The sequence below is a fragment of the Sarcophilus harrisii genome, chromosome 2, assembly GCF_902635505.1.
Source record: "Sarcophilus harrisii chromosome 2, mSarHar1.11, whole genome shotgun sequence".
NCBI classification, from domain to species: domain Eukaryota; kingdom Metazoa; phylum Chordata; class Mammalia; order Dasyuromorphia; family Dasyuridae; genus Sarcophilus; species Sarcophilus harrisii.
The window spans coordinates 528643560-528669531 of NC_045427.1; the positions used below are offsets into that span (position 1 = coordinate 528643560).

Genomic DNA, 25972 nt, shown 5'->3' on the forward strand with positions numbered 1-25972 from the left:
AAGTTAAGCCTAAGACATTTATTCTTCACATATGGAGAAATAGGACACCAGACAAAGTTAAACTAAGTACTGAATGTCTGCAGGGCCATTTGCAATTCATGACCATTTCTCTAGTGCCCTGATCTAGATTTTAAGGACTTAAAATTGAAAACTAAGGGCAACTGAGATTTGTTTGTTATACTTGTTAATTATTTAGTTATCATTAACTCACTCCTTAAAAATTCAGTTTGTTTATAATCTTGAAGCTGAAATTTCCAGTAATTCTTATCAGAGAAACAGTAGGAGAAATGATTCTAAATCTTGCATATGCTAAAACAGATGGATTAAATAGGTTTATTAAATTTGTTTAATTCACTTAATTCTGATAGAATGTGAAGGCAGGAACTGTTTCACATTTGTTTTGCTATTCCCAGTACCTAGCACAGTTATTGGCACATATTTGGTGTTTGATAAATGTTTGATGGCTGAGAAAAGCAAATACTTGTGTACGCACACAGATGTAAGTACACACATATGCATATATATGTGTATATATGTATTGGACTTGTGATTTCATTGGTAAAGGAAAGTCACTTATGAGTTAACTCCCTCTATCAATGAAGTCCCAGCATGTTCTCTGAAACTTAGAGTCTTTGAGGGATGCTGAAAGTACTGAAAGTTTAAATGATTTGCCCAAGTTCATGGAGTTAATGTGCATTGGAGGTGAGACCTGAGACCAATCTGTGCAGTTTAGAAGCCACTTCTATACATGTATGTAGACACACCATTCACAATACTCAGAACTAAACAGGATAACAACAGTTGAAATGACAATTCATCTAGATCTAGGTGTCATTTGAATGGCCTATTATGTACATGTCCTGGGTTTCAGTCACTTGGCAGCTGCTTTTCATTTTTGTTCTCCTAGATCATTAAACCTTCTTAGCGTCAGGCAATGACATTTTCCCCTGAAAAAGGTAAACACAGTTTAGAATGAGGAAATTGGTACTCTTTGTTGCCAATGAGACCTTATTACCTACATCTCATTTGGCTGTTTTGGATGGAAAACAGTAAATTAGATGTCAGTGACTTTATTTTCTATTGATTTATGTGCTGTTATCCAATTAATTGAGTCTGGACACAGTGCCTCATTTTTTTGGATGAATCACAGGTAATCATGCTTCACATGTAAATATGAATTACTTTCCAGATGGACAATTGTAGGGGATTTAGCTTTTATGCAATTAATTTTTAAAGTCCTCAGTATGTCTGCTCGTATGTTCTACCCTTCTTAAGTTGTTGCGATACCCTAACTCAGTGGTATCCTTGATATTATACAGATAAAAACTGAACTCTGTGATCTGCAATTGGTGCTGAGTATAATAATTTAAAAAGAATCTCATAATGAGTCTTTCTGGATTTTTTCAGAGTAAAATTCTAGAAGGAAAAAAAGAAAGGCTTAAAATACATCCTGGGGAAGCAGTGTGACTTGAGAAATTGCTGTCTCTTGGGTATATAAATCTACCCACATCAGTAAGACAAACAGTGAGCTAGATTAGTCATGTCTCTAGGACAATTTCTGAAGGTAGGGAGAGATTTGCTTCACACCCTCCTACATAGCAGCTGTACCCACAGAACAATTGCATTTTCAAACCCAATCTATAGATAGGGTAACCACAGAGCTATCCATTAGTGTGTTCAATGTAAATCTGTGAATTTCTGTATTATGTGTCCTTGAGATTTAGGTATCTCAGGCAATAGATATATTCTTGGCAAAATTGTACATAAATTGAATTACTTTTGACTGATCTGTATTTTTAAATGTAATTGAATTAGTTATTTAAGCAAAATGTACATTGTATCCTTTTGTAAAGTAAACATTATACCATAATGTGGCTGTTTGGGGAGTTCAGATTCTCTTAAAGGTGGATTCTTGCTTCATGCTGGTTGTTCCAGTATATGAATCTGAATATTGAAAACAGACCTGAGATTTCTCTCAGAGCAAATGTATCAATTAAAGTAGCTTTTACTTTGCCTTCTTCATCTCTAGGTTCAAGTGATAGTTCCTCTCTCTACCTGTCTTTTTCAAGCCTTGACTGCATCTCCTTTGAAAACTGTTTGAAATGGTTTTGTTTTTTTAGGTCAGTCTAAGTTTCCCCTGCTTCATAAAGTCTGTGTTCCCTTGTGGTCCTCTAGCAGGTAGCTATTAGAAACTCCTCTATTCATTATATTATGCATAAGTTTTTTCAGAGGTCTAGTCTGTGAGCCTACCTTTTTTCATTCCTTTCTCTTTCTTTCTTTTCCTCCCTCCCTCCCTTCTTCCCTTCCTCCCTCCCTCCCTCTTTCCTTCCTTCCTTCCCTCCCTCCCTCTTTCCTTCCTTCCCTCCCTCCCTTTTTCCTTCCTTCTTTCCTTCCTTCCTTCCTTCCTTCCTTCCTTCCTTCCTTCCTTCCTCCCTCCCTCCCTCCCTTCTTCTCTCCTCTTTTTTCTCCCTTTCTTCCTCACATCCTTCCTCTCTTCCCTCCATTTTCTTTGCTAACCAGGATGTTAATTGTCTTAATATCTAAATCTTTGATATTTTTGCATATGACATAGCGATGCAGTTAGGGAACCAAATGATGCAGTCAATGGCAGTGTAGAGTGTTGTGGGAACCCCTCTTGGGTCAGCACAGGTCCAAGTGAAAGAATTCACGAACCTGAAATATTAGACTGGTGAAAGAAAGTTTTGTTGGCCCTACAGAAGCCAGCTTTTGCTAGGAAGAATGACTTCTGAGTGACAAAGTCCTAGCAGAGAGATAAAGATCCTAGCAAACAAATCCTGGCAGAGAGATAACAAAAGCTTTATCACTGAGAAGAAATGTCTCTTCACAGCGGGCAGGGGTCCTGGTGGGCAGTTGTGCCAAGGTAGAGAGAGGTCCTTTTGGCATGGCATGATTCCTGCTTCAGGTCTCTGCAAAGAAATGAGCCCCAAATTGCCCTTTAATAGGAAATCTAACACTGAAGTTTCAATGGAATGAAATTACTTCAATGTTGTCACTGCTCCCAAGCCTAGATTCCCAGGTGAATAAGATCACTTAAGTTCTAGCTAAGTAGGAGTGCTCCTGGACTAATTTTCAGCTCAATATGGGGTGCAGCCAGCTACTCAATAGAAATATCAGGTCCAGAGCTCAGCTAAATGAGATCACTTAAGTTAGAGCTAAGTAGGGAGTGGTCCTGGACCAGTCTTAATGAAACCACTTAACTTCCCCAAAAGGTGGGTCCCTGTCAGGAGAATTTCAGGGTCAAGGACAGTTTCAGGATTCCCCTCACCATAGCTAGGGAACAACTATCAAGCAATTTTATATTCCATTTGTTTTTTGGTTATACTGACCTTTGAGTAGACAATGCCCAATAACACAATCAAGCACCATTCAAATTCACTTTATATATTCAGCTATTAAAACAAAGTTCCTACAGACCTACTGACTTGCATTTAAATCAGTGAGAATTCATGGGAGAGGTTAAAGAAAAAGTGGTATGGGTAATATTTGGCTGTGGCCATTATTGTTGCTCATTTGTTTCAGTCATTTCTGCCTTTTGATGTCTTCCTTTGGGGTTTTCTTGGTAAAGCTACTAGAGCAGATTACCATTTCCTTCTCCAGTTCAAGGCATCAGAAAAACAAAAAGGAATAGAATAAAAGAGAAAAGGCAGGTAATAAGTAACTTTTCTGAAAACCACACAAATGAAAGAGAGAAAAGTATATTTAGTGTAGTACAAAAGGAAATATTTGGGAAATTCTTGGTTAGAGTATCAAAGAAATTTTCCCCTGATTTTTTTAGCTTGTTTGTTAGCTTGTTAAGGAAAGTGCTATTATGGTTTTAGGGACTATTTAAATTTAAGAACAGACCAAAACAAAATTATGGACACCTGTAGTGGAATGAACTTTGGAGCAGAATCCCTGTAATGTTCTCACCAAAATGTAATGTTCTCTGTTGAGTTTTTCTTAGAGGCTCTGGGAGCAGCCTTCATTTCAGTTCAGTAATCACCACACAAGTAGCCAGGAGTTAAAGTCCAAATCCTTTATTGTCTCTTTCAAAGTCCTATCACCTTCACTTGGGGCTCGGCTAGTTTTCCTGGAGGCCTATCTCTCTCCTTAGTTCTGAGAGCTTGAGCTCCTGCCTGCTTTCTCTGGCTTCTGAATCTCCCCAAATTCCAAGGGTTTGTGTTTCAGCTTCCAGCCACAACAGAGGTGGAAAATGGAATGAATCTGTCTTTTCTGGCCCTGAGAGCTTCTAGCTTATATGCTCCATACTGAGTATATTCCAATCATTATATCACTAGGAAACCATTATTTGTTGTAGGATTAAATCAATGCTAAACTAGATTTAACCATTGTCTCCTTAATTCCACTTAGTGTCTTGTTTCAAGTTCTGGCTCATAACATCTCCTTGTAGGATTAAATCAATCATACTGAACCATGCTAAATTAGATAACCATTGTCTCTATCAATTCCACTGACTTTTAAGAATCCTTTGTTTCAAGTTCAAAGTTCTGGCCCATAACAGAGCCCAAATAACTGGATTATAGTTTTAGCCCTTCCACTAAGTAGCAATAGGACCTCGGACACCCTATTTCACTTTGGTCCTATTTCCTCATCTGTAGGTTAAAAAGATTGTACCAGATGATTAAAAAATCCATCCTCTTTAATAATCTATGAATTTAGAATTCTCTAATTATTTCTGTTAATAGGAAGCATATGATGTGTACACAAATATGTAGATAGCAAAAACATTTATTAAGAAATAACTAAATACCAGTAACTTTGTTAAGTATTTTAGATTTAAATGCAGGCAAGATGGTTCCTGACCTCAAGGAACTTAAATACTAATGAGTCTAGTTAAAATGTAAAAGGAACCTGAAAGGGTTGAGCTGTGGGGTGGGGAAAGAAGAGTGAATAGAAGAAGCCTGAAAAATCAAATTTGTAGTGGAGTGGATGGTGTTTTGAATTTTCAGTTACCAATCAGGGACTTGGTACATGGCCAAGCTAAAGATTTATACTTTATTTTACAGGCAATGGAGAGCCATGGACAGCTTTTTGAACAGGGAAGGGACATAATCAGACCTGTCCATTAGGCCATTTTCAAATCTTTATGAAAGATTGTAGATGGGCAAGATTGGAATGGCTGCCTAGAATAGAGGAAATGTAATTGTTAATCACTGAGAAGGCATTCTAGTAGAGAATTGTGAGGTCTTTGATTAACTGGATTGCAACGGATTGAGAAGAGTGGGATGATGAGGAAATAGAAGCAATTATAATTCCTTCTAGAAGTTTGTTAGTGAAGGAGAAGATATAGGTCAAATGAGAGCAAAGATAATTCTAAAGTTTAGAGTCAAGGGAGCCAGGCAAGAGATAGAAGAGATGATCAGTTTGGTTTTTAAAGATGTTTTGGTTTATAAATCATAAGAAGCACAAATAATGGAGTTGGGACCATGGAACATGAAGCACATTTGAGAACTTGGCAGTGGAGATATATAGCTGCTATAGAGTCATCAGCATAAAGAAATGAGAGTGGGAAGGGGCAGCTATTTGGCACAATGGTTAGGGACATGGCCCTTGAATTCAGGAGGAATCACTTAGCCTTGATTACCTCAAAAAAAAAAAAAAAGAGGAAAGAAAGAAGGGAAAGGAAAGGAAAGGAAAAATCAGAGTGGATGGACTTTGAGAAGGAGCAATAAGCAAAGGTGGCTAGGGATAACATGTTTGATGAGTTCATCCTAGAAATAAAAGAGAATTCTATTTTGAAGATAAGCACATACTGATTTATATCTACCATATGCTCAGTAAAGAGAGGCAATATGAATAGACTACTGGAATTGTCAAAGTTTCTGAGGTCAGATTTGTAACTGGAATTGTCCTCAGAAGGATCTGGGATAAAGTTCTGTTTTAACCACTTGTTAACTATATAACCATGGTCAAGTAACTTGACCTCTGTGAGCTTTAGGCAACTATCTAAGCCTATAAATTCTAGATGGATAATAATCAAAATGACACTAATGTTGAGGTTGGGAAGTTTGGGGTCCCAGACCAGTGTTGTAACGTGTTTCAAAAGAATTTGCAGGCTTGAATCCATCACCTAGTCAAGGGGCAAAGTTTTTTTGCATTAGTAATTATAATGCCATTACAAAAATCGAGCTGGAATTCTAAGGGAATTTCAACAGAGAAAGAGAAGCAAGGATATACTTTTATACAATCGTCAATATGCTAATTTTATGGTTTATAGTAGGAAGGAGTAGTCTCCCAAAGGAGTGGTTCTCTGTTGACTAGATTATTACTCACAAGATTACTAGTCTGCAATGAATTGAGGAGTGCTCTTATTCTCTATTTTCTCTGGAGTTTGATCTGTGGGAGTTTCCCCGAGTCCAGAAACTATTTGATATCTACCAGAATCAGACAGATTGGGTATGGGAGTTTCTTGAGACAGAGTCCAAAGCTAGAAGATTTAGGACTACTGATTTATTTCCCCTCAAGATTCCCCCAAGGGAATCACAAAATCATATTACATTATTAACACAAATAAAAGATTGATCAGTTAAGGAAAAGGAATGACATTAATGTTTACCGGCATTAATCTTTACCCAAATATTTTCTATCTTTCCTTTTTTTTTTGGTTCTTGGATTTTCTCATATGATATATAGTACTACCCTAGAACCCTTCACCTTTTTCCCCCTGTCCTGTTTCTTTTGAAGTGGTTATACCTACGCAGAGAGTCACTATGGAACAGTAGATACAGAGTTGGTTTCAGAGTCAGGAAGACTCAGATTCATGTCCTGCCTCTGATATTTGCTAAATGTGTGATCCTGAGCAAGATCTCTTACCTAATTTCTCTACTCAAATAGCTACCATTGTAGTTCAGTCTCTCTATATCTTTTGCTTAGATTATTACAGTAACTTCCTGATTGATATTTCTGCCTCAAGTCTCTCCTTAGTTCATCCTGAATACTGCTTCCAAAGTGATTTTTTTTTTTTTAGTGCAGATCTGACAATGTCACTCCCCTACTCAGTATCTCTTATGTGTGCCAGTCTTCTCCAAGATAAAACATAAACTTTGCTTATCTTTAAAAAGACTTCATAACCATGCCCCATCCTATTGTTTCCAGCCTCATTATCTTTTACTTCTCCTTTCATGCTACATCTAGCTAGCCAAACTGATCTCTTGTGTTTCTCACATGACACTTTATCTTCTATCTTTGTGCCCTGATAATTGGCCTTCACCCATGTTTAGCAATCATTTCTTCTTAATCTTTGCTTCATGAAATATATCTTTTCCTTAAAACATAGCTCAAATACCATCATCTATGTAAAGTCTTTCTGGATCCTCCCAATTACTAGACGCCTTCCTCCTCAAATTACCTTGTTATTTTGTATTTTGTAATTATTTGCATTTATTCTTTTTATATTTATTCTATATATATTTATGGTAACTTTGTTGTTTCTCATGCTATAAAGACTGTTCCTTTCAAGTAGAAATGGTTCCATTTATGGTATTTGTATCCCCAGTGTCTAACTCATTGTAGATTCTTAATGAATACTATTTGATTGATTAGGATAACCTTTCATTGTGCCAGGCATCCTCTATAAGAATATAATCAACAGAGAAATGATCAATCTACATTGACAAAAAACAGTTCCTCATTTCTTACACAGATGAAATCACAGATCCTATTAAAAACAAACCAAAACCTTGCCCAATCATGGATTCTATTCCACCAAGTTTCAGTGATTCATGAAATTGAATTTGCCTTTTTCTTTTAGGACTTCTGGTACCTTTTATTATTGTCTTAACTTTGGGCATTTCTGTACGAAACTTTGGAGCCATAAATTATACTAATGGTTCCTTTCTTGAATTTTGTAATCTTCTATAATCTTTTGGAGTCTGAACTCCTATTCTTATTCTTTCTCTGTACCTTTTTTGTTATGGTATTCTCAACTTTTAGCTACTTTCCATTGGGAAATATACATACACATTCTTCTACCTTTTATCATTTTTCTTTTAGTTTAAAGTGTTTTTTGCTGAAATTTTTAAGGCATCTAACAAATGCATTCTTGGTTCCATTAGGTGTATTCCTTTAACCAGTTATCTGTCAACTCTATATTGTGAACTATAAACCAAGAATCCAAATTCCAATCACAGGTATTGCCTATTTAACTAATTGTTCACTTCCTAAATTATTTTTCTCTTTAGCATACCTTGCCTTCCAGGGACAACAGCGAACAAAACAGCCTGTGTCTCTATGGTCTTTAGTTTCTTGCCTAAAACTTTGTAGTCATTGGTAATATTTTTTAGGTTCCTTTTGAAACTGTCATCTTGACATCTGAGTAGTTGACATCTATCAAGATAAATTTTGGGAGACTCTTATATTGTATACATACTCTGAAGAATAAAATATACCTATTTCTCTAGTATTATCAGCTCGACAAACAAGCTGTTTCAGTATCCCTGAATACTGGATATAACTATCTACTAGTAGACTTCTTCCTTTGACCCTTGATGATTTTTCATATGATAGCTTCTATGGATCTAGTATATCATTCTTTAATGGACAGGTGGCACTTTTCCCTCAGAACACTGAGTATCCTTCTCTTCAGGAAGATACCAAAATATATTTTAAATACCTAATTGTATAAATGTTCTTTTCTTTTCCTTTCTTCTTTGGGTAACACTATTTACTCCCCACATCTTGACAGATATCAAGTCTTTTTTCTTCCACTTCAGAGCACTTTCATGTCTTTTTCTAATTCAGTTAATTTTTCCTTTAAATTTAGATGTGAGAACATTTGGAACATATAATATTGATAGTGGTTGTCTGTGGCTCATTTCAGTACAATGTAATTTCTTCATTTATCTCTTTATACATTGTCAATATTTGTTTTTGCTTTTTCAGATGTTGCTTTTTTGGATTCATCTGATGCACATTAAATTTTATTTCACCCCTTTATTTTTTTATTCTTTGTATGTTTTTGTCCTTAATTATGCTTCTTGTAAGCAACAGATAATGGAGTTTTGTTTTCTTATCCAACCTGTTACTTTTTTTGTTTTTATTGGATTATCTAACCAATTCATATTTAAAGTTACATTGTTTATATTTTCTTCCATTTGTCTTTTACTGTCTAAAGAAATAGGATTTTCCCCTCTTCCTTTGAAAAGAGAGTATTCCTTTTTTTAATCTTCTTTTTTAAGTCGATCCTATTCTTGCCAGCTTTCTTCCTCATTCTCAGTTTTCCCTTTTCCTGATTTTGGAGTTGTTGGTTTTTTTTTTTTTTTTTAATTTGTGGATTCTTTTTACTTTTTAAAAAACCTAGTTGTCCAATTCTTCCTTCTTTGTTTCTCTCAGTTAAGCAATAAATCTACCTCTCCTTAATTTCTTTCATCTTCAGCATTTTTTGGTTTTAAATTTCATTTTCTGTTCCTGAATGAACAAAATAATAATTACTAATTAATGAATAAATAAATTGTGAACAAAAATGTAAGACAATGATGATTCCTTTATTTTCTTACACATCAAATTCCATCTCTTATAATTTTAAATTTTCAGATCAGTTCTTTCAGCTTCTCAGTTTGTCTTAAAATGTGAATTGGTCAATATTTCTTGAAAACCATGAATAAAAACTATGAGCCAATAGCAATCCTTTGGATTACCTCCCACTCAATAAACTCCAGTGTGTCCCTAGTACCTATAGGGTGAAATATACAATTCTCTGACAATCAAAGCCTTTTTATAATATCCTTCACTCTACATTTTTCCAGTCTTCTTACTAACAATCTGCACTCTCATTCTCAGCCCTCACAAGATGTTCCATCTCTAGCTGCCTAGAATATTCTCTCTTTCAATCTTCAAACCTCCTGGTATCTCTGGCTTCCTTCAAGGCCTAGCTAAAATTTCACCTTCTCAGAAAGCCTTTCCTCATTCCTTTTAATACTAGTGTATTTACTTCTTTTGGGTATTTCCAGTTTATTGCATATTTATATTGTTTGAAATTAAATGCAGATTATCTCCCCTATTAGCCTGTGAGCTTCTTGAGAACTAATTCTTTTACTTTTCTTTGTATCCCTAGCAGTTAACACAATACTTGACATATAATACATATTTATTGACTAAAGGTTACCTTTTCCATGTCACTATAAGATATGTTTTTAGCTCCTTTACTTTCAAGGATTAGGAAGAGTTATTTGTATATGTATACATATTACATGTAAAATACATTTTCACCTGATAATAACATCAAATTAAAAGTAATAATAATAATGATAGCTAGCATTTATCTATTACTTTGAGATTTATAAAGTGCTTTACAAAAATTTTCTCATTTTGTTCATATGAATGAAAATCAGAATTTCTTTCATTCAAGCAGAGATAAAATGTCTATTATATGTTGGGTACAGAGGTCATAAAAAATTCCTAAGACAATGTCCCTCCTCTCAAGCATCATTTTAGATCTTGAATAAGGCTGTGTTTATTGGTAATTAACTACATTCATTATTTGTAATTCTGAATAATAATATTCAAGTATTATAAAATAGGCAGTAGGCAGTATGTTAACCATGGAAATCAATAGATTGGAGGTAACTTTAATATTGTTATTGAATACATATTTACTTTTGGTACTCTTGAGACAGAATTATGAAAGTACTGAGAAGTATGTTCTTATTGACTAGTGGTAAACAAATTGCCCCTTATTAAAAAAAATGAGTCCTTTAGTTGAACCAGAATTAAAGGCATTGGAAAAAGCACAGTTGCTTACAATGCAATAGACAGGAAGAAGTGATGATCTCTTTTTAATACTACTTTTAAAATATATACATTAAATTCCAGAAAATTCTGTTCTCCATGGTGATTTGAATGAAAAGACAAAGGGATAGTCTCTGGGTAATCAAAAATCAGTTTATTAATTGTAATAGCTGATAATCATTAAATTGATGGTTAGTGATTTCTCCTGGTAATCAGAGAGAAAATCATGTATATTACCAAATGCTTAAATACCTTTGGAAAAAGGGGTGCCTCTGACAGGTGAAAATCAACCTTGATTGGTGAACAATTAAAGAAAGGATAGACTTTCAAATAAGGCATTAGGCTAAAAGCTATCAGCTCCTGTGTAATTGTGAAATTCAGCTACATCCAACAATCTCTATCTAGACCACTCTGCTTGGTTTTCTCTTTCATGAGCTGGATTAGCTTAAACCACAAGAGAGGGGTGCTTCAAGAGCATAGACAATGTTTCAGGGCTGGGATTCAATCTAGATTACATTCTGTTTATACTCTATACAGGAGTAAAGTCTAGTTGGGTAGGGTCCTGCCCAAGATACAGAAGGCTGTTCTTAGATGATTTGGGCAATTTAATTTGTCCACAATGTTCTTCAGACACTGATTTATTGATTTAGAGGGGATGGTCCTTGAATGAAGAAATAAAGGAGAAAAAAAGGTTTAATCTTAATCTAAAAAACTGGTTATTAAGATAATAGAATAATAACTTTTCTCAATGGTATATGTGTATATGTTTATATACAATGTTAGACACACCTCACCCCCGTCCTCCCACATATTTAAGTTGTGAATGTTATAGTGAAGGTTCAAAAATTCTAGTAGACAGAGAAATGAGGATTGCAATTTCTAATCTTTATGCAGGAACCACAAATGTGTTTGTTCATATTCTATAAATGAAATTGGTGATTTCAGGCCACACGCTTTAGTTTTCTATTGTTTTTAATGTATTAGGAACATGTTTTTATTTTTTCCCCTTCATGATGCATCCAGCCTCTATTGTGGATTTTGAGAGTAAAAATAATTTGGCATATTTAGGAGAACTCTCAGGCCCTACACAGGATGCTATTTAGTGGAGCATCTCTCTAGTAAGGCTACGACTTTTAGAAACTGATTTAACTTGCAGGCCATGAGGGTTTCAATGACAATTTATGACTTTATTATGACCAAGAACTTTTAGGGACTTGGGACATCATTCAGGAACTTGCTCCTATATTCTACAAATGAGAAGACTGAGTTCCAAAAAGTTTTTTTGTCCAAGATTACATAGCTAATAAGTAGCAAAGCTAAAATTTGGATTTAAACCACAATTCATAAAGTCTCCTAGGCCATCTTGTTGAATTTGTACAAGAGTTGCTTTTACACCATCCTTGAGAAGTGGCCATCTAGCTTTTACTAGAATATCTATATTATAGATAAAGCTACTCTTTTTAAGCAGCCAGTTTCATTTTTGGATAGCTCTAGTTATTTGGAGGTTTTTCTTTACATCAGCCTGAATTTGACTATTGGATTTGTATCCCTTTTCTTAGTTTTTCCCTCTATAAGAAAGAATAGTGAATGCTGTTAGGAAGTTCCCTCTTCCATGTGACAGTCCATCAGTATTTACAGACAACCATAATCTCTTGTCTAAATCTCTCCTTTGGCAGACTATTTACATAAATTCCTTCACCCTGTCCCTGAGTAATATAGTTTATTAATATCCTTCCTGGAAGTGAACACCCAAGATATGGTTTGCTTCAATTTCAGTTGAAGCATAATTGAGTGGGATTGTCAGCCTATTCATTCTGGACCCTGTATTTTCTTGATGCAACCCAGAGTAGTATGAGTATTTTGATTTCCATGTTGCTCTTTGACATTAAATTTGCAGACTTCTAAAACTTCAGATATTTTTCACTATTTTATATTCTCTCCCCATCTTATATTGTAAAGTTGATTATCTGAACACATATGTAAAACTTTACAATTATTTTTATTTGCCTTAATCTTTTTTGGATAAATCAACTAGTTAACAAATAATTGTATGAAAGCATTTTGAATCCTAATTCTGTCATCCAAAGTGTTACTTATCTTTCCCAGCTTTGTATTAACTGTAAATGTGATAGAACTGACACCTATTCCTTCACCAATATCATTGACAAAAATAATACATGGCCAAGGTCATTCACAGATCCAGAAACAGTTCAGTGAAGTCCTTTTTCCTCATTGTCATTGAGCTAGAATTCTAAAAAATGTTCTTTCTGGTACGTTGGTATACAATATACTCTGGTATATTATTCTATTTCTACTGTGTACGAAGCATTCTGGTCAGGTCACACATCACAAAGAAGTTAGTGTCACACAGTAGAATTTTAGAGCTGGAAGTTACCTTATGCAAAAGTGAATATAGTTTCTCAAGATTTACTCTCAGAATCACATATGTGTACTATAAAAACCATAGTTAAATAAGTAAATGTATATATATAATGAAATGAAACAAATCATATATTTCCTTTATGATTAATTTGGGTATATAGATGATAACATAACTTTTCTATAAATAATCAAAATTATCTAAATATACTAATATAAATATATCAACAGTTATTTACTGAATGGCTAATCTAAAAAAGAACTTTGAAGTATTTAAAGACCTAACACACACAGAATTTATGATTTAATGGGGAGAGAAGAAAATTATGCAAAAAGTTGCTTTCATCATTATTCATCAACTAATATAAAACTTTATAAGAGAAGTAAATGAATAGCGTGATAAATAAATATTATGGAAGATTAGAGAAGGGTAGAGAGAGAGATTTTAATAGATTTAGTTCTGTATGAGTTTATATTGGTCAATTCAGAATCATTTTTAAAGTATGTATTAAGCACTATGTTAGGTAGAAGGGATGCACATACAAAAATGAGCCAGTATCTTCTCTCAAGTGTTTAGTCTTTCAAGGAAGAGGGCACATACAAATACAAAATAAATACAGGATAATTAAGAAGGAAGAGTATGAACAGTTGGGAAGATCAAAACTGTATAGAAGTTGATGTATGAGCTAAGTCTTGAAAGAAATGAGGGATTCTATGGTATACAGGTGATATGGAACACATGCCTTGGATGGGCAGCAAGGCCAAAAGCGTGGAGATACAAGATGAGAAGACCCCAAAAAGAACTAAGCAAAGATCAATTTAATTGTATTATAGACCAGGGTTTCTTAATTTTTTTTTCCATTTACAACTCTTTCACCCAAGAAATTTTTGTACAACCCTGGATCTATATAGATATATAAAATAGGTATAAAAAAATTACTAATAAAAATTCATTTTGTGACCTCCACATTGTTATAGAACCCAATGTGGGATCTCAAAACACAGTTTAAGAAGCTGGAATATAGAATTTGGGAAGGGGATATAGTTAATTATTTTTATAACTTTCCTTATGTCTTCTGAAATTAAATTTCCTAATTATTTTCAAGCATAGTTAACAAGCATTTATTAAGTATTTATTATATGGTAGACACTATATTTTTTTAAATCAAATGTCTTTATTCTATTTTTCTATGATATGCTTTTGTGTAATATTTATAATAAAATTTTTGATAAAGAATATTTAGACCACATTAAATGGAAAATAGTAATAATATAACTCTTTCCGAAAATTAGGAATGTAGCTTATTTTCAGCCTTTTAAAAATTTATTTTTCAAGTTGAACTTTTTTCTGAGCATTTCTTCTTTCTGAAAATTTTCCTTTATAGTGACTACTTCGAAATGATTGCTGTGTAAGAAGTCAGCTATGGCCAATAGGAAACATCAGAGTACTACAAGCAACATGTTGGATCATAGAGTGAGGTCTTGCCCAACTTCCTCTCACAATAAAGAGTCCAAGGGTGAGGAAACAGACCTTTCACTTGAAGAGTATGCTGCAAAAGATGTAGAGCTGGCTACCATCAGGCAGGGAAGCCCTACCCCAGTGGAACATGAGTGTAATGATAACAGTGGGGATGGAGACTCCAGCTCTGATTATGTGAATAATACTTCAGAAGAAGAAGATTATGATGAAGGCCTTCCAGAAGAAGAGGAGGGAATCACATACTACATTAGATACTGTCCTGAAGATGACAGTTACTTAGAAGGGATGGACTGCAATGGGGAAGAGTATATTCCCCATGATGAGCATAATGTTGAAACTGATGAATGCCAGGAGGCTGTTGAAGAATGGACTGAATCCAAAATTCAGCACCATGATGGAAATGATGTAGAAGACAGGCAGGAATACCCAGAAAGCCATGTTCAGATTCTGGAAGATGAGGTATCATCTCTGGAGATCCAAGACCAAGAGGAAAGTATACAATATTGTCCAAGTGAAGAAAGTTACCAGGACTATTATCCAGCAGAAGCCAATGGAAACTCAGGTGGGACATCTCCTTATCACATAAGAAAAGAGGATGCTGACCTGGAAGAACAGGAAGAGGACATTGACCAGATCGTAGCAGAGATCAAGATGAGTATGAGTATGAGCAGTATCAACAGTACAGGGGAAATGAGCCCAGAGCATGTTGGAATGGAGAATGTGCCAAATGACTATAAAGAAACATGTTCACAAGAAGAGGTGGATCACTGTGCCAGCAGGCATGAGGGAAGGCCCAAATCACTGAATCTTCCACCTACTTCAAAACATGCTGCAGATGCTCAAAGGGGCTTTAAAACCAAAGCCAGGACACCAGAAGAGAGGCAGAAATGGCCACAAGAACAGGTATGTTTGTGATTTTCTACAAGAGATGGGAAATGGGTTGGAAGAGTTTTATAAAAGAATATATTTATCATGTTTTATATTATTCCTTGAAGTTTTTATTCTTCCTTTAGAAGAAAAAAATTTAATTGTCTTCATTGAAATACATGAGATTGAGGCTAAAGCTATATTTTGGTTGTTGTATCATTATAATTTTATATTTAGCAAATTCTTAAATTGATTGGGAGAAAATTTTGGTATAAACCTAACAAATTTATAAATAATGAGAGTTCCTTTGTGAGGTGCTGATTTTCAAGCCAGAATTTATTTAACATTTAAGAAGTTATGTTTCTAGCTAATTGGACAAATTACCTTAAGGCTGATGCCCTTGTCCCATCATTCCTCTGCTGAAATAATAGGTTCCTCTATAGCTTACTTCTTACTAGTTTATTGAACAAGGGATTCTTTTGTAGTAGATCTTTACTTAAAGTCCAGGTGATCCCTGGATTCATAACAAGACCTAATGAAGATAAGAGTTGATCTTTATGAATGATGATAGTCCCAGAAAACAGATAAGTCTCTAAAATGATCATAATCAGAGAATTTAAGCTTTTCACTTGTGATGAGGGAAAGGGAAGGACATTAAAAACCATAAAATATTTCTAAGGACTGAGATAATAAATGTATTTCATCATGAGCATGCCAGAATGGCCAGAAATCACACACCAACTATAGCATTCAGAGCAAAGCTTTCATATTAAATCATCTCTCAGTTACTTGTGCTAATGAAACGGATAGATACATGGATAATCCTGTAGTAAATGCATAGGAATGTTTCAATTCTTCCTTTGTTTGTTTGTTTTTAAGTAATATGTCTACTTTTCAAATTACAGAAATGTCTTCACAGAACTATTGATTTAATCATTTTGGCTAAATTGGTTGGTCAATTTTGTCAAGCAATCACTTTGAGTGATTTTATTGTTGAATTAACTGTTGTATCAATGAATCATCCAAAGTGACCATTTTATTTTTTTGATGATTGAAATAAAAGCTCATGACTGGCATTCTTGAATATTCAGATTATCATACAGCCCAGAATCCTATTGGGAAGCTCAAAATTTAAAATATACTATGGATAGTTTTTTATTTGATTATGTTTTGAAATAATTCAGCTATATTCAAATGATGATCTCAGATCTCCTTATAGAAGGGGATTTTTGTATCCTTTTGTGAAAGCTATTTACTTTGGGACTCTGACTATGTTTCAGTTAAATTATTTGCATATTTCTTTCTTGCTGCTCCATTTCTCCCATCAACTATTCCCTTTCTTTTGGTTTTATGAATAATTTATAAAAGTTTTTTATTACAAGAACCTTATACTAATAGTCTATAGAAAATTCACTTCATCTTCTTGAAATAAGTGTCTACTCTCTTCAAATCAAAGCTTTCAAAGACTAGCTGATATTGATGACAGCTACTTGACTAATAAAGTAACAGATCTCTTTCCCTTATACTAAGGTCATTTGCTATTCAGTAATGATATCAGTGAATTCCAGACTTCAGCATTTGCAGTTTTTTGAAATCTAGTTCCAACTCTCATTTCAATCATCAGCTTGATTTTTCTAACTACTTTCAAGACAATCCACTCAACATTTCTAAAACCAAATTCATTATTATCCAGGCAAGTAATATTTTATTCTCATAATGCTTAGTTTTATTAGCAAGCACTATCATTCTTCCACTCTCTTCAAACTAAATATTTAATGTTATATGGGCTCCTTCTTCTTTTCTTTTCTTTTTTAAACCCACAGTGACCAGTCGCTAAGTTCTATTCCTCTTTTGTATTATCAGATTTTTTCCTCTTTCATTACTACCAAATAACCATCACTATTTAAAAGCCTTTATTATCCTTTTCCTTGGCACTTTCCTATCTTTTCTTATCCCTTTCAATTCATAATAGACTATGCTAGCATATTAATTTTCCTAAAACCTATCACATACAACATATTACTTTGCTGCTCAAGAAGCTACAATGAAGCTTGCAATGTCATTTATGAACTCCCTGCCTAATGTTCAAGTTTCTCCTTAATATTGTCTCACTTTTCCTAAACAAACTTATTTCCTTCATTTCTCACATGTATCCTTCTCTCTACTCAGGCTACATTCCTTATTAGGCCCCACAAATCATGTTCATTTCCTTCTCTATTCTCACCCACCTAAAAACACAAAATTTTGTTTGTGCTTTTCTCTGCTTAATTGTATCTCATCCTTCATTCAAGACAAAGTTCTAAGTCTGACCTCTGGGGAATATTTGCTGATAATAATCAGTAAAAATTTTCAGCTCTCTTCTTTGATCTTCTTTTGTACTTATTGCTTTTACTGCACAATGTACATTTTATTCTAAATAGTTCCTCTCCCCTCTCCCAATTTGTTGCTATTATCAATTTAACCTATTATAGAACAATATATTCAAACTTTCTATTTCCTCCTATTCTCCAAATATATCCTTTGCCCTATCTAGTCTCCATTCCTACCTTGTACACATTAGGTTACATTAATCTCTTCTCCAATTTCTACTCTTTCTTCAAGATTACTTTAATGTCCATACGTTTTTCTTTTTTATTAAAGCTTTTTGTTTACAAAACATATGCATGGGTAATTTTTCAACATTGACCCATGCATGCAAAACTTTCTGTCCAAATTTTCCCCTCCTTCCTCCCATCTCCTCCCCTAGTGTCAGATAGTCCATACATGTTAAATATGTTAAAATATATGTTAAATCTAATATATGTATATATATATATATTTATACAGTTATCTTGCTGCACAAGAAAAATCATCTGGAAAAAAAAACCTGAGAAGTTTTTCTTCTTCTAAATTTTCAAAATGCAAGCAAACATCAACAGAAGGCATGAAAATGCTATGTTGTAAACCACACTCATTTCCCACAGGCCTCTCTCTGGGTGTAGATGATTCTCTTCATCACCAGATTATTGGAACTGGCATCAATCATTTCATTGTTGGAAAGAGGCACGTCTATCAGAATTGATCATCGTATAATATTGATGTTGTCGTGTATAATGATCTCTTTCTTGGTTCTGCTCATTTCATTCAGTATCAGTTCATGTAAATCTCTCCAGAGCTCTCTGCTGGTCATTTCTTACAGAACAATAATATTCCATAACATTCATATACTGTGATTTATTCAGCCATTCTCCAATTGATGGGCATCCACTCAGTTTCCAGTTTCTTCCCACTACAAAACTGGCTGCTACAGACATTTTGCACATGTGGGTCCCTTTCTCTCCTTTAAGATCTCTTTGGGATATAAGCCTAGTAGTAACACTACTGAGTCAAAGGGTATGCACAGTTTGATAACTTTTGGGGATAGTTCCAAATTGCTCTCCAGAATGTTTGGATCCATTCACAACTCCACTAACAATGTATCAGTGTCCCAGTTTTCCCACATCCCCTCCAAAATTCATCATTGTCTTTTTCTGTCATCTTAGCCAATCTGAGAGGTGTATAGTAGTACCTCAGAGTTGTCTTAATTTGCATTTCTCTGATTATTATTGACTTGGAGCATCTTTTCATATGGCTAGAAATAGTTTCAATTTCTTTGTCTGAGAATTGTCTGTTCATATCCTTTGACCATTTATCAATTGGAGAATGGCTTGATTTCTTATAAATTTGAATTAATTCTCTATATATGTTAGAAATGAGGCCTTTATCAGAACCTTTGAATGTAACAAATGTTTTCCCAGTTTATTGATTCCCTTTTAATTTTGTCTACATTAGTTTTGTTTGTATAAAACCTTTTTAACTTAATATAATCAAAATTATCTATTTTGTGATCAATAATGATCTCTAGTTCTTCTTTGGTCACAAATTTCTTTATCCTCCACAGATCTGAGAGGCAAATTATCCTATGTTCTTCTAATTTGTTTATAATATCATTCTTTATGTCTAGATCAAGAACCCATTTTGACCTTATCTGGGTATATGGTGTTAAGTGCGGGTCTATGCCTTGTTTCTGCCATACTAGTTTCCAATTTTCCCAGTAGTTTTTGTCAAATAGTGAGTTCTTATGCTAAAAGCTGGGTTCTTTGGGTTTGTCAAACACTAGATTACTATAGTCATTGACTATTTTGTCCTGTTAACCTAACCTATTCCACTGATCAACTACTCTGTTTCTTAGCCAACACCAAATGTTTTTGATGACTGCTGCTTTATAGTATAGTTTTAGATCTGGTACAGCTAGAATGCCCATGCTTTTTGACAGAGCTTCCTTTAATTATTCTAACCCATAATGATCGTGCCTTTCTTAGAACTTTAATCATCATTGCAAAACCTTGTACATGTGTTCAGAATAATTGTTTTTTGTGTATTGAATATTGCCTCTTCAACTTGGTTATACTTTCCTTGAGGGAACAAATAATATCCTTTTAATCTTTAACCCTGGACCAGTTAACATAATTTGAGAATGTTGTAGAAACTCAATAAATAACATATTCAAATATTATTTAAGCTGTACTACAAAATACTGAGGTGTATTTGAAATTTTTCATCTTTTATTTTACTGATTGGGAAAAATTAACTCAGAGCAATTAAATGACTTGTCTTAAATAAAGAACAATTGAGCATAATTTTCAATATTCAAGATTGTTTATAAGAAGTTTAAGAGCGTTATACTATGTCACCAACCAATCTTGCATTTAGGTAATGGTAGCAAATAAATAATCTTTACACTTGATCTTTCTTTTATTAATAATTTTAATTAATACTAACAAGATCAGAAGTGACATAAGAAATTTATAACTTTGAAGTCATCAACAAGAAAACTACTATTTATTTATCACATAGTTAATTACTTCATTAAAAGTCAGCTATAGTTGATATTTTGCAAATTTTGATGTTAAAGTTCAGTAAAAAAGCAAACACCCAAACCTAGAAGGATGAAATGCATACTAATGATTGCTTTAATAAAAATAATTTTTATTAAATTATAAGGTTATTGAAAGTATCCTAATAATGCATTATAAAAGAATCTCTTTTAAAAATTTCTTCTGAATAAATGGTTAGTAAGAAAAGATGATATAATTATTGAATAAATTTAAATCGGCATTTTATTTGGCCAATTTGAGGATAAACAAGAGAAAACTGCTGTCATATTTTTTCAAAACCTTTTTTTCTCTTTTTTGCGAAGAGGTCATGCATTGGCAAAATATGTAGTGTAAAGTCTCATGTATGGAATATAAATGATATTGACTAAAAGTTTGCTGTTCATTAAAATTATAGTTGCATTTGACATCTTTTGTTCTCTTTAAAGTTTATTGAGCAAAAGTTGACAAGGCTACTTCCTTAGCATTCCTGCCATTCATGTCAATTTTGAATATATTGGGAGCTTTAGAATGTAGGGAAATTAATATTGTAATAGTTAGCCCTGGAAAGCAAGACAAAAGGGCAGGGAAGTTTCTGGACTTTAAGTTTAAAAAGTGCTGTCTCTATTTAGTCTTTGGACAGATGCCTTGAAATCTTCCCCTCAATAATGGAGATGGCATTGTAATGATTGATGCTTGGTGGCACATATCCAGTAACATATTGTGCTCTGTTTTAACAAATCACTTTTCCGGCAAAGCTCTTGTCAGGAGGAAATTATCTTCTTAAAGCAGAGTGGGGGAAGTGTACAAGACCTAATATTTTGCTGCTGTTGCTTCATTCCAACCAAAGACTGAGGGAAAGTGGAGTGCCCTGTAGGTTAGCAAGGCACTAGGGAAACTGGGAAGTCAAAGAATCCCTTTGAATGAAACACAATAGGATTGCAGAAAGGCCATATTCATTTTCAATTCAGCTTGTGTTCAGGGACCTGGGAGATGGACACACAAAAGCTAAGGTGTACTGCACAGCAGAGAAAAGGAATAGAATGGCCAAGCATAGTAAATTAGGAAGAACACTTATGATGGAATCCAGAGCCTTATATCTGAATACTGATTCTGGTCCTTAGTACCAGCGGGACCACACTCAATTTGCTTAACATTTTTTTTTTTTTTTTACTTCAGCTCCCTCATTAGTAAAATATATAGAATGCTATAGTTGTATTACCTATCTTACAGGGTTGTTCATCCCCCTCCTCCCCCACCAGGGATTTGTTTTGTAAGCGTTCATGCTCCATGGACATGGGTTGCTGTAATTTACTATTAATTATTGTTATTATGATTTCTAGCAACATACTGAATGACAAAGGGAAGAGAGAAGCAGGTTTGTAATCTGAGAAAGTCAGTTTTAAAATTCTGTTCCCAGGGCTTAGCAGCTGTTTGTCCTCGAGCAAGTCACTAGAATTCTGTGGCCTCAGTTTCCTTCTATGTAAAATGAAAGAATCAAAGAATTTGAGGCTGGAAATACCTAAAACTTTGATTTGACTGATTAGACACAGGTGGCACAGGGTAAAGAGACTCCTGGACTGGTGGACCTGGGCTAAGTTTCTGGCTTCATCATTCTGTCACATGGGTGACCCTGTATAAATCACAAAGCCTCCTCTGTATCCCTATCAGTAGAATGAAGAGGTTTGGATTGGATGATCCTTTTCTTTAGGGTTTGTGATTCACTGTGTCCAATGTAAGCAAGACACCAATAGGCTAAGCTGATTAAAAAAAAAAAAAAAGAAACAAACAAACAAAAAGAAATTGTCCTCAGCCTTACCTCTGAATACTGATTCTGGTGCTCACACCCACACTTGGGTTATTTTCTCCCAGGAATCTGTTTTATAAACTTTCATGCTCTATAGACATGAGTTACTATAATTTATTATTAATTATTATTTATTATTTCTACCAGCATACTGAGCCAGGTTTGTAATCAGAAGGCGAGTTTTAGAATTACAAATGTATATATAAGAAAGTAAATGATAGTTATAAATATTTGCTTATTATGTATACTGCAGTGTACAGTTGAGAAAAAAAATAAAAAGCCTTAAAGCTTACTACACAGGCAATGTGGGCAGCTAGGTAGTGGGGTGTACAGAGTGTTGGTAAACTCAGGGAGACCTGAGTTTAAAATCTGATTTCAGACACCTACCAGCTGTGTTAGGTCACAAGGTCACAAGCTAGGCAAGTCACTTCACCCTGATTGTCTCAGTTTCCTCATCTGTAAAATGAGCTGGGGAAGGAAATGGCAAACCACTGCAATATTTCTGCCAAGAAAACCTAAATGGGGTCATGAAGTTGGACATACATGAAATTACTAAATAGCAACAATGCCGACAATTAAGTGGCAGACCTACACACAATTTGAATCCCAGTCTTTTGAGAGGTAATCTTATGGAGTGAATGAAGTGCTGAACTTGGAGTTGGGAAGACTTGGATTCAGATACATCCTCAGATTTTTACTGTAAGACCGGGGGGAAACCACTAATTACTTTGGGCTTCAGTCTGTTCATGTGTCAAATGAGAATGTCGGACGTGATAGATTCTAAGGTTCCTTCCTGCTCTAAATCTATGATACTTTTACCTTGGATCTAATGTCCTAACTTATATCCCATACTTTCTCTATGTAGTGTGATACTTGGAGTAAAATAGCTAATCAGTCATAAGCAGCATTACTATGAATGATGATACTATACATTACTATAGATATCAATACATTACAGTAGGTACTAAGGTGAAACTGAATATTAGTGAGGTCATTTGAGAACATCTCTCAAGATTCCCTGAATAAGATGGAAAAATATAAATTGGATAACTGCAGCTAGCTAGATATTAGATGGTTGAAAATATTTTATTTAATATATAGATGTGAACCTAGAAGGGAGGTCATGCTTTGAATCTTTGGTTAGATGAGACCTGAGGTTCTTTTTAGTAAGAGCTTCAAGGCATACTTGGCAAGTCCAACTAGGACTGGATTAGGAATGGGGCAAAAGAGAGAGTTCTAAAGTGAAATTAAAATATGAAGGTTTTGGGGGAATGGGAAGGGTCTTTGCTTCTGTAGACCAAGATCCAAATAGTCTAGGATTTCCTTCCTCCCTCCATTCCTCCCTTCCTTCTCTCCCTCCCTCTCTTCCTTTCTTTTCTCCTTTGGTCCCTCCCTCCCTTTTTTCTTTTCCTCCCTTCTTCGCCTCTTCCTTCCTTTTCCCCTTCTTTCCTTTCTCCTTTCTTTCCTCCCTCCCTCTCTTCCTTCTTTCTGTCTTTCCTGTCTTTTTTTTTTTCTTTCTGTCCTTTTTGTCCAGACTAGAACTCAGGCAATACTAATTCTTCAGAAGTTGCTAGAATAAACGACTGTCCATAGGCAGTGACTAGAAAGCAGTATTTCTCTAGTTAGGAAATGTTGTAGCAAAGATTTTTGAATAAAAATTTTAAAAATCTGAAACTGCCAGACTGTGTTCTTAGCAGCTGCAGTCCCTGCCTGAAATGTGGCACATACATCATCCAGAAAAAAAAAATCAGATCGCAACCCTGGATCATGCTGATATGTCTTGCACCTACCCTTCCTAAGGGAAATCAACTCTGTGCTTAGTGAAACTAGTGCACATATTTAGGCTCTAGATATATGGAGCACTGCCAAAATAAGCTTTTGTATGATATCTAAAGGAAAGAATCGACACCATGTCACTTAGATAGCTTGGAAGGTTATAGTTTAAAAAACAAATCAAAACAAAACAAATATTATCTATCAATGAGTCTTTCACTGTCTCATTCACATTTAAAAAATAGCTTTTTATGCATTTTAAAGGCTACCTGGACATCTCAGAGCAATTTAACATATTTATGTGTATGTACATATATGTTTATATGTATGTTTATATATATACATATGTATATGTGGATATATATATATATATATATACACACAGAAAGTGAGAGAGCGAGAGAGCGCAAGAGCGTGAGCATGCTGTCATCTTTTGGGTTTGGAGGGATAGTTAGCTAATCTTTATTGTTCAAATTGTTTGGTTTCCACAACGGAGCGAATGACTATCCCCAAAATGCATTGCCTCAGATTTGGAGGCTTTACCCTGTATACTGGAGGCCTTTTTTAAGGTCCTCTAATGTTTGTGAATAGCAATGCAATATTTGAATTGTCCATCTCTTTTTCCTCCCTTTTGTTATATGCCCCCGTCCTTTTCCAAATATACAAATACTCTTGACAATTTTTTTCTGCCAGTTCCCATGCACAGTTCATCACTAGTAAAATGTGCCACTGCCACCTACTTATAGGTTGCCATATACTTTCCATTTTCTTTTAGGTGAAAGGAAAAATAAAAACTGCTTTACTCTCATGAAGTCTCTTAATGCATTTAATATGTTAACTTTCAACTTTTCAACTTTCAAAAACATTTATTTCATAAAGTTTGCTAATGAGCAACTGAGATCCTGAAGAGCCAAGACTGCTATATGTACCCTCCAACTCCCAATTCAGCATGCTTTCTTCTGTACAATGGTTTTATTAAATTTGTATAGCATAAGTATAAACTGATTCGTTCCCTTTTTGTAAGTATTACTGGAGATAGTAGATTGAATAACAAGACATTATTTGATAGCCCTAGAAGAATCATTTCACACTTTGAAAATGGTCCACACAAATGCATGCTTTGATTATTCGTGATTTTTGTCATTTTACTTCAAGTACAGTAAGATAATTCCTTTGTGCACATTGGCTTATTTGGTTGTTTTTATTTTTTAAAAAACCTTTTGACAATAGAAAAACCAGTATGTCTTAACCAACTTGATAGAAAAAAAAACACTAAAAGGAAGAAATGATAAATAGTTATGGACACAATATTAGAAGTAGCATTGATTATTGCCATTCATTTTGAAAATGCTTTCAGATCTGTTTTTGCAAATGAAATGATACTTATTTAATGAGGGATAATTTGAAGTAGAAATGCATGATTCAAGCAGGGTGAGAAAGTAACAGCAAAATAGAGATAATTAGTAAATCAATGCTTGTTGGGGGGAAAGAGCCTGTGTTCACAGCTGCATTAGCACTTAGGATGAAGCACATGCCTGTTATTTTGTAAGAAGAAGGACATTAGCACTTTAACTATGATTGGAAGTTTTGCTTTGAGGTTAAAACAGTTGATTTCTTTTTGGCTGGTATGCAAAGATTGGACAGTGGGTGGAAGTTGGTGAGCCAGAGGTATAGATAGGAGAAAAACAAATGGGCACACATCCCTTAAGAAATGGGTTTGTGAGAATGGGCCTATCTCTTAGGAGAAATCTTTTAGTTAATTGAGACCCTCAGGATATTTGGTTCTATTTAGCTTGGCTCTATTATTCAGGTATTCAGAAGAGTCTGAAGGTTCTACAGTAAAATGGAAGGAGCATTAGACTGGAAAATCTGGTTCTAGCTCTGCCATTGATTGGCTAAGCTATGTATCATTGGATCAGTCACTGCACTGTCCTGTGCATGAGTTTCCCAACTGTGAAATGAAAGGAGTTGGATTAAAATAATTACCAAAAGCCCTTCTCAGTTCAAAAATTCTGTGATTTCCCAGGC

The 25972-nt window shown here is 34.5% G+C and overlaps 1 protein-coding gene across 6 annotated transcripts in view; it reads left to right on the forward strand.

The window, feature by feature from the left end:
- Positions 1 to 25972, forward strand: part of APBA2 (amyloid beta precursor protein binding family A member 2) — a 339818-nt gene that overhangs the window by 191825 nt on the left and 122021 nt on the right. For all 6 annotated transcript variants that reach the window (XM_031955464.1, XM_031955470.1, XM_031955469.1 and 3 more), the window contains one exon: positions 14511 to 15508. In XM_031955464.1, coding sequence (XP_031811324.1) covers positions 14549 to 15508 — 960 coding nt within the window. In that variant the 5' untranslated portion in view covers positions 14511 to 14548. The remainder of the gene's footprint in view (positions 1 to 14510; positions 15509 to 25972) is intronic.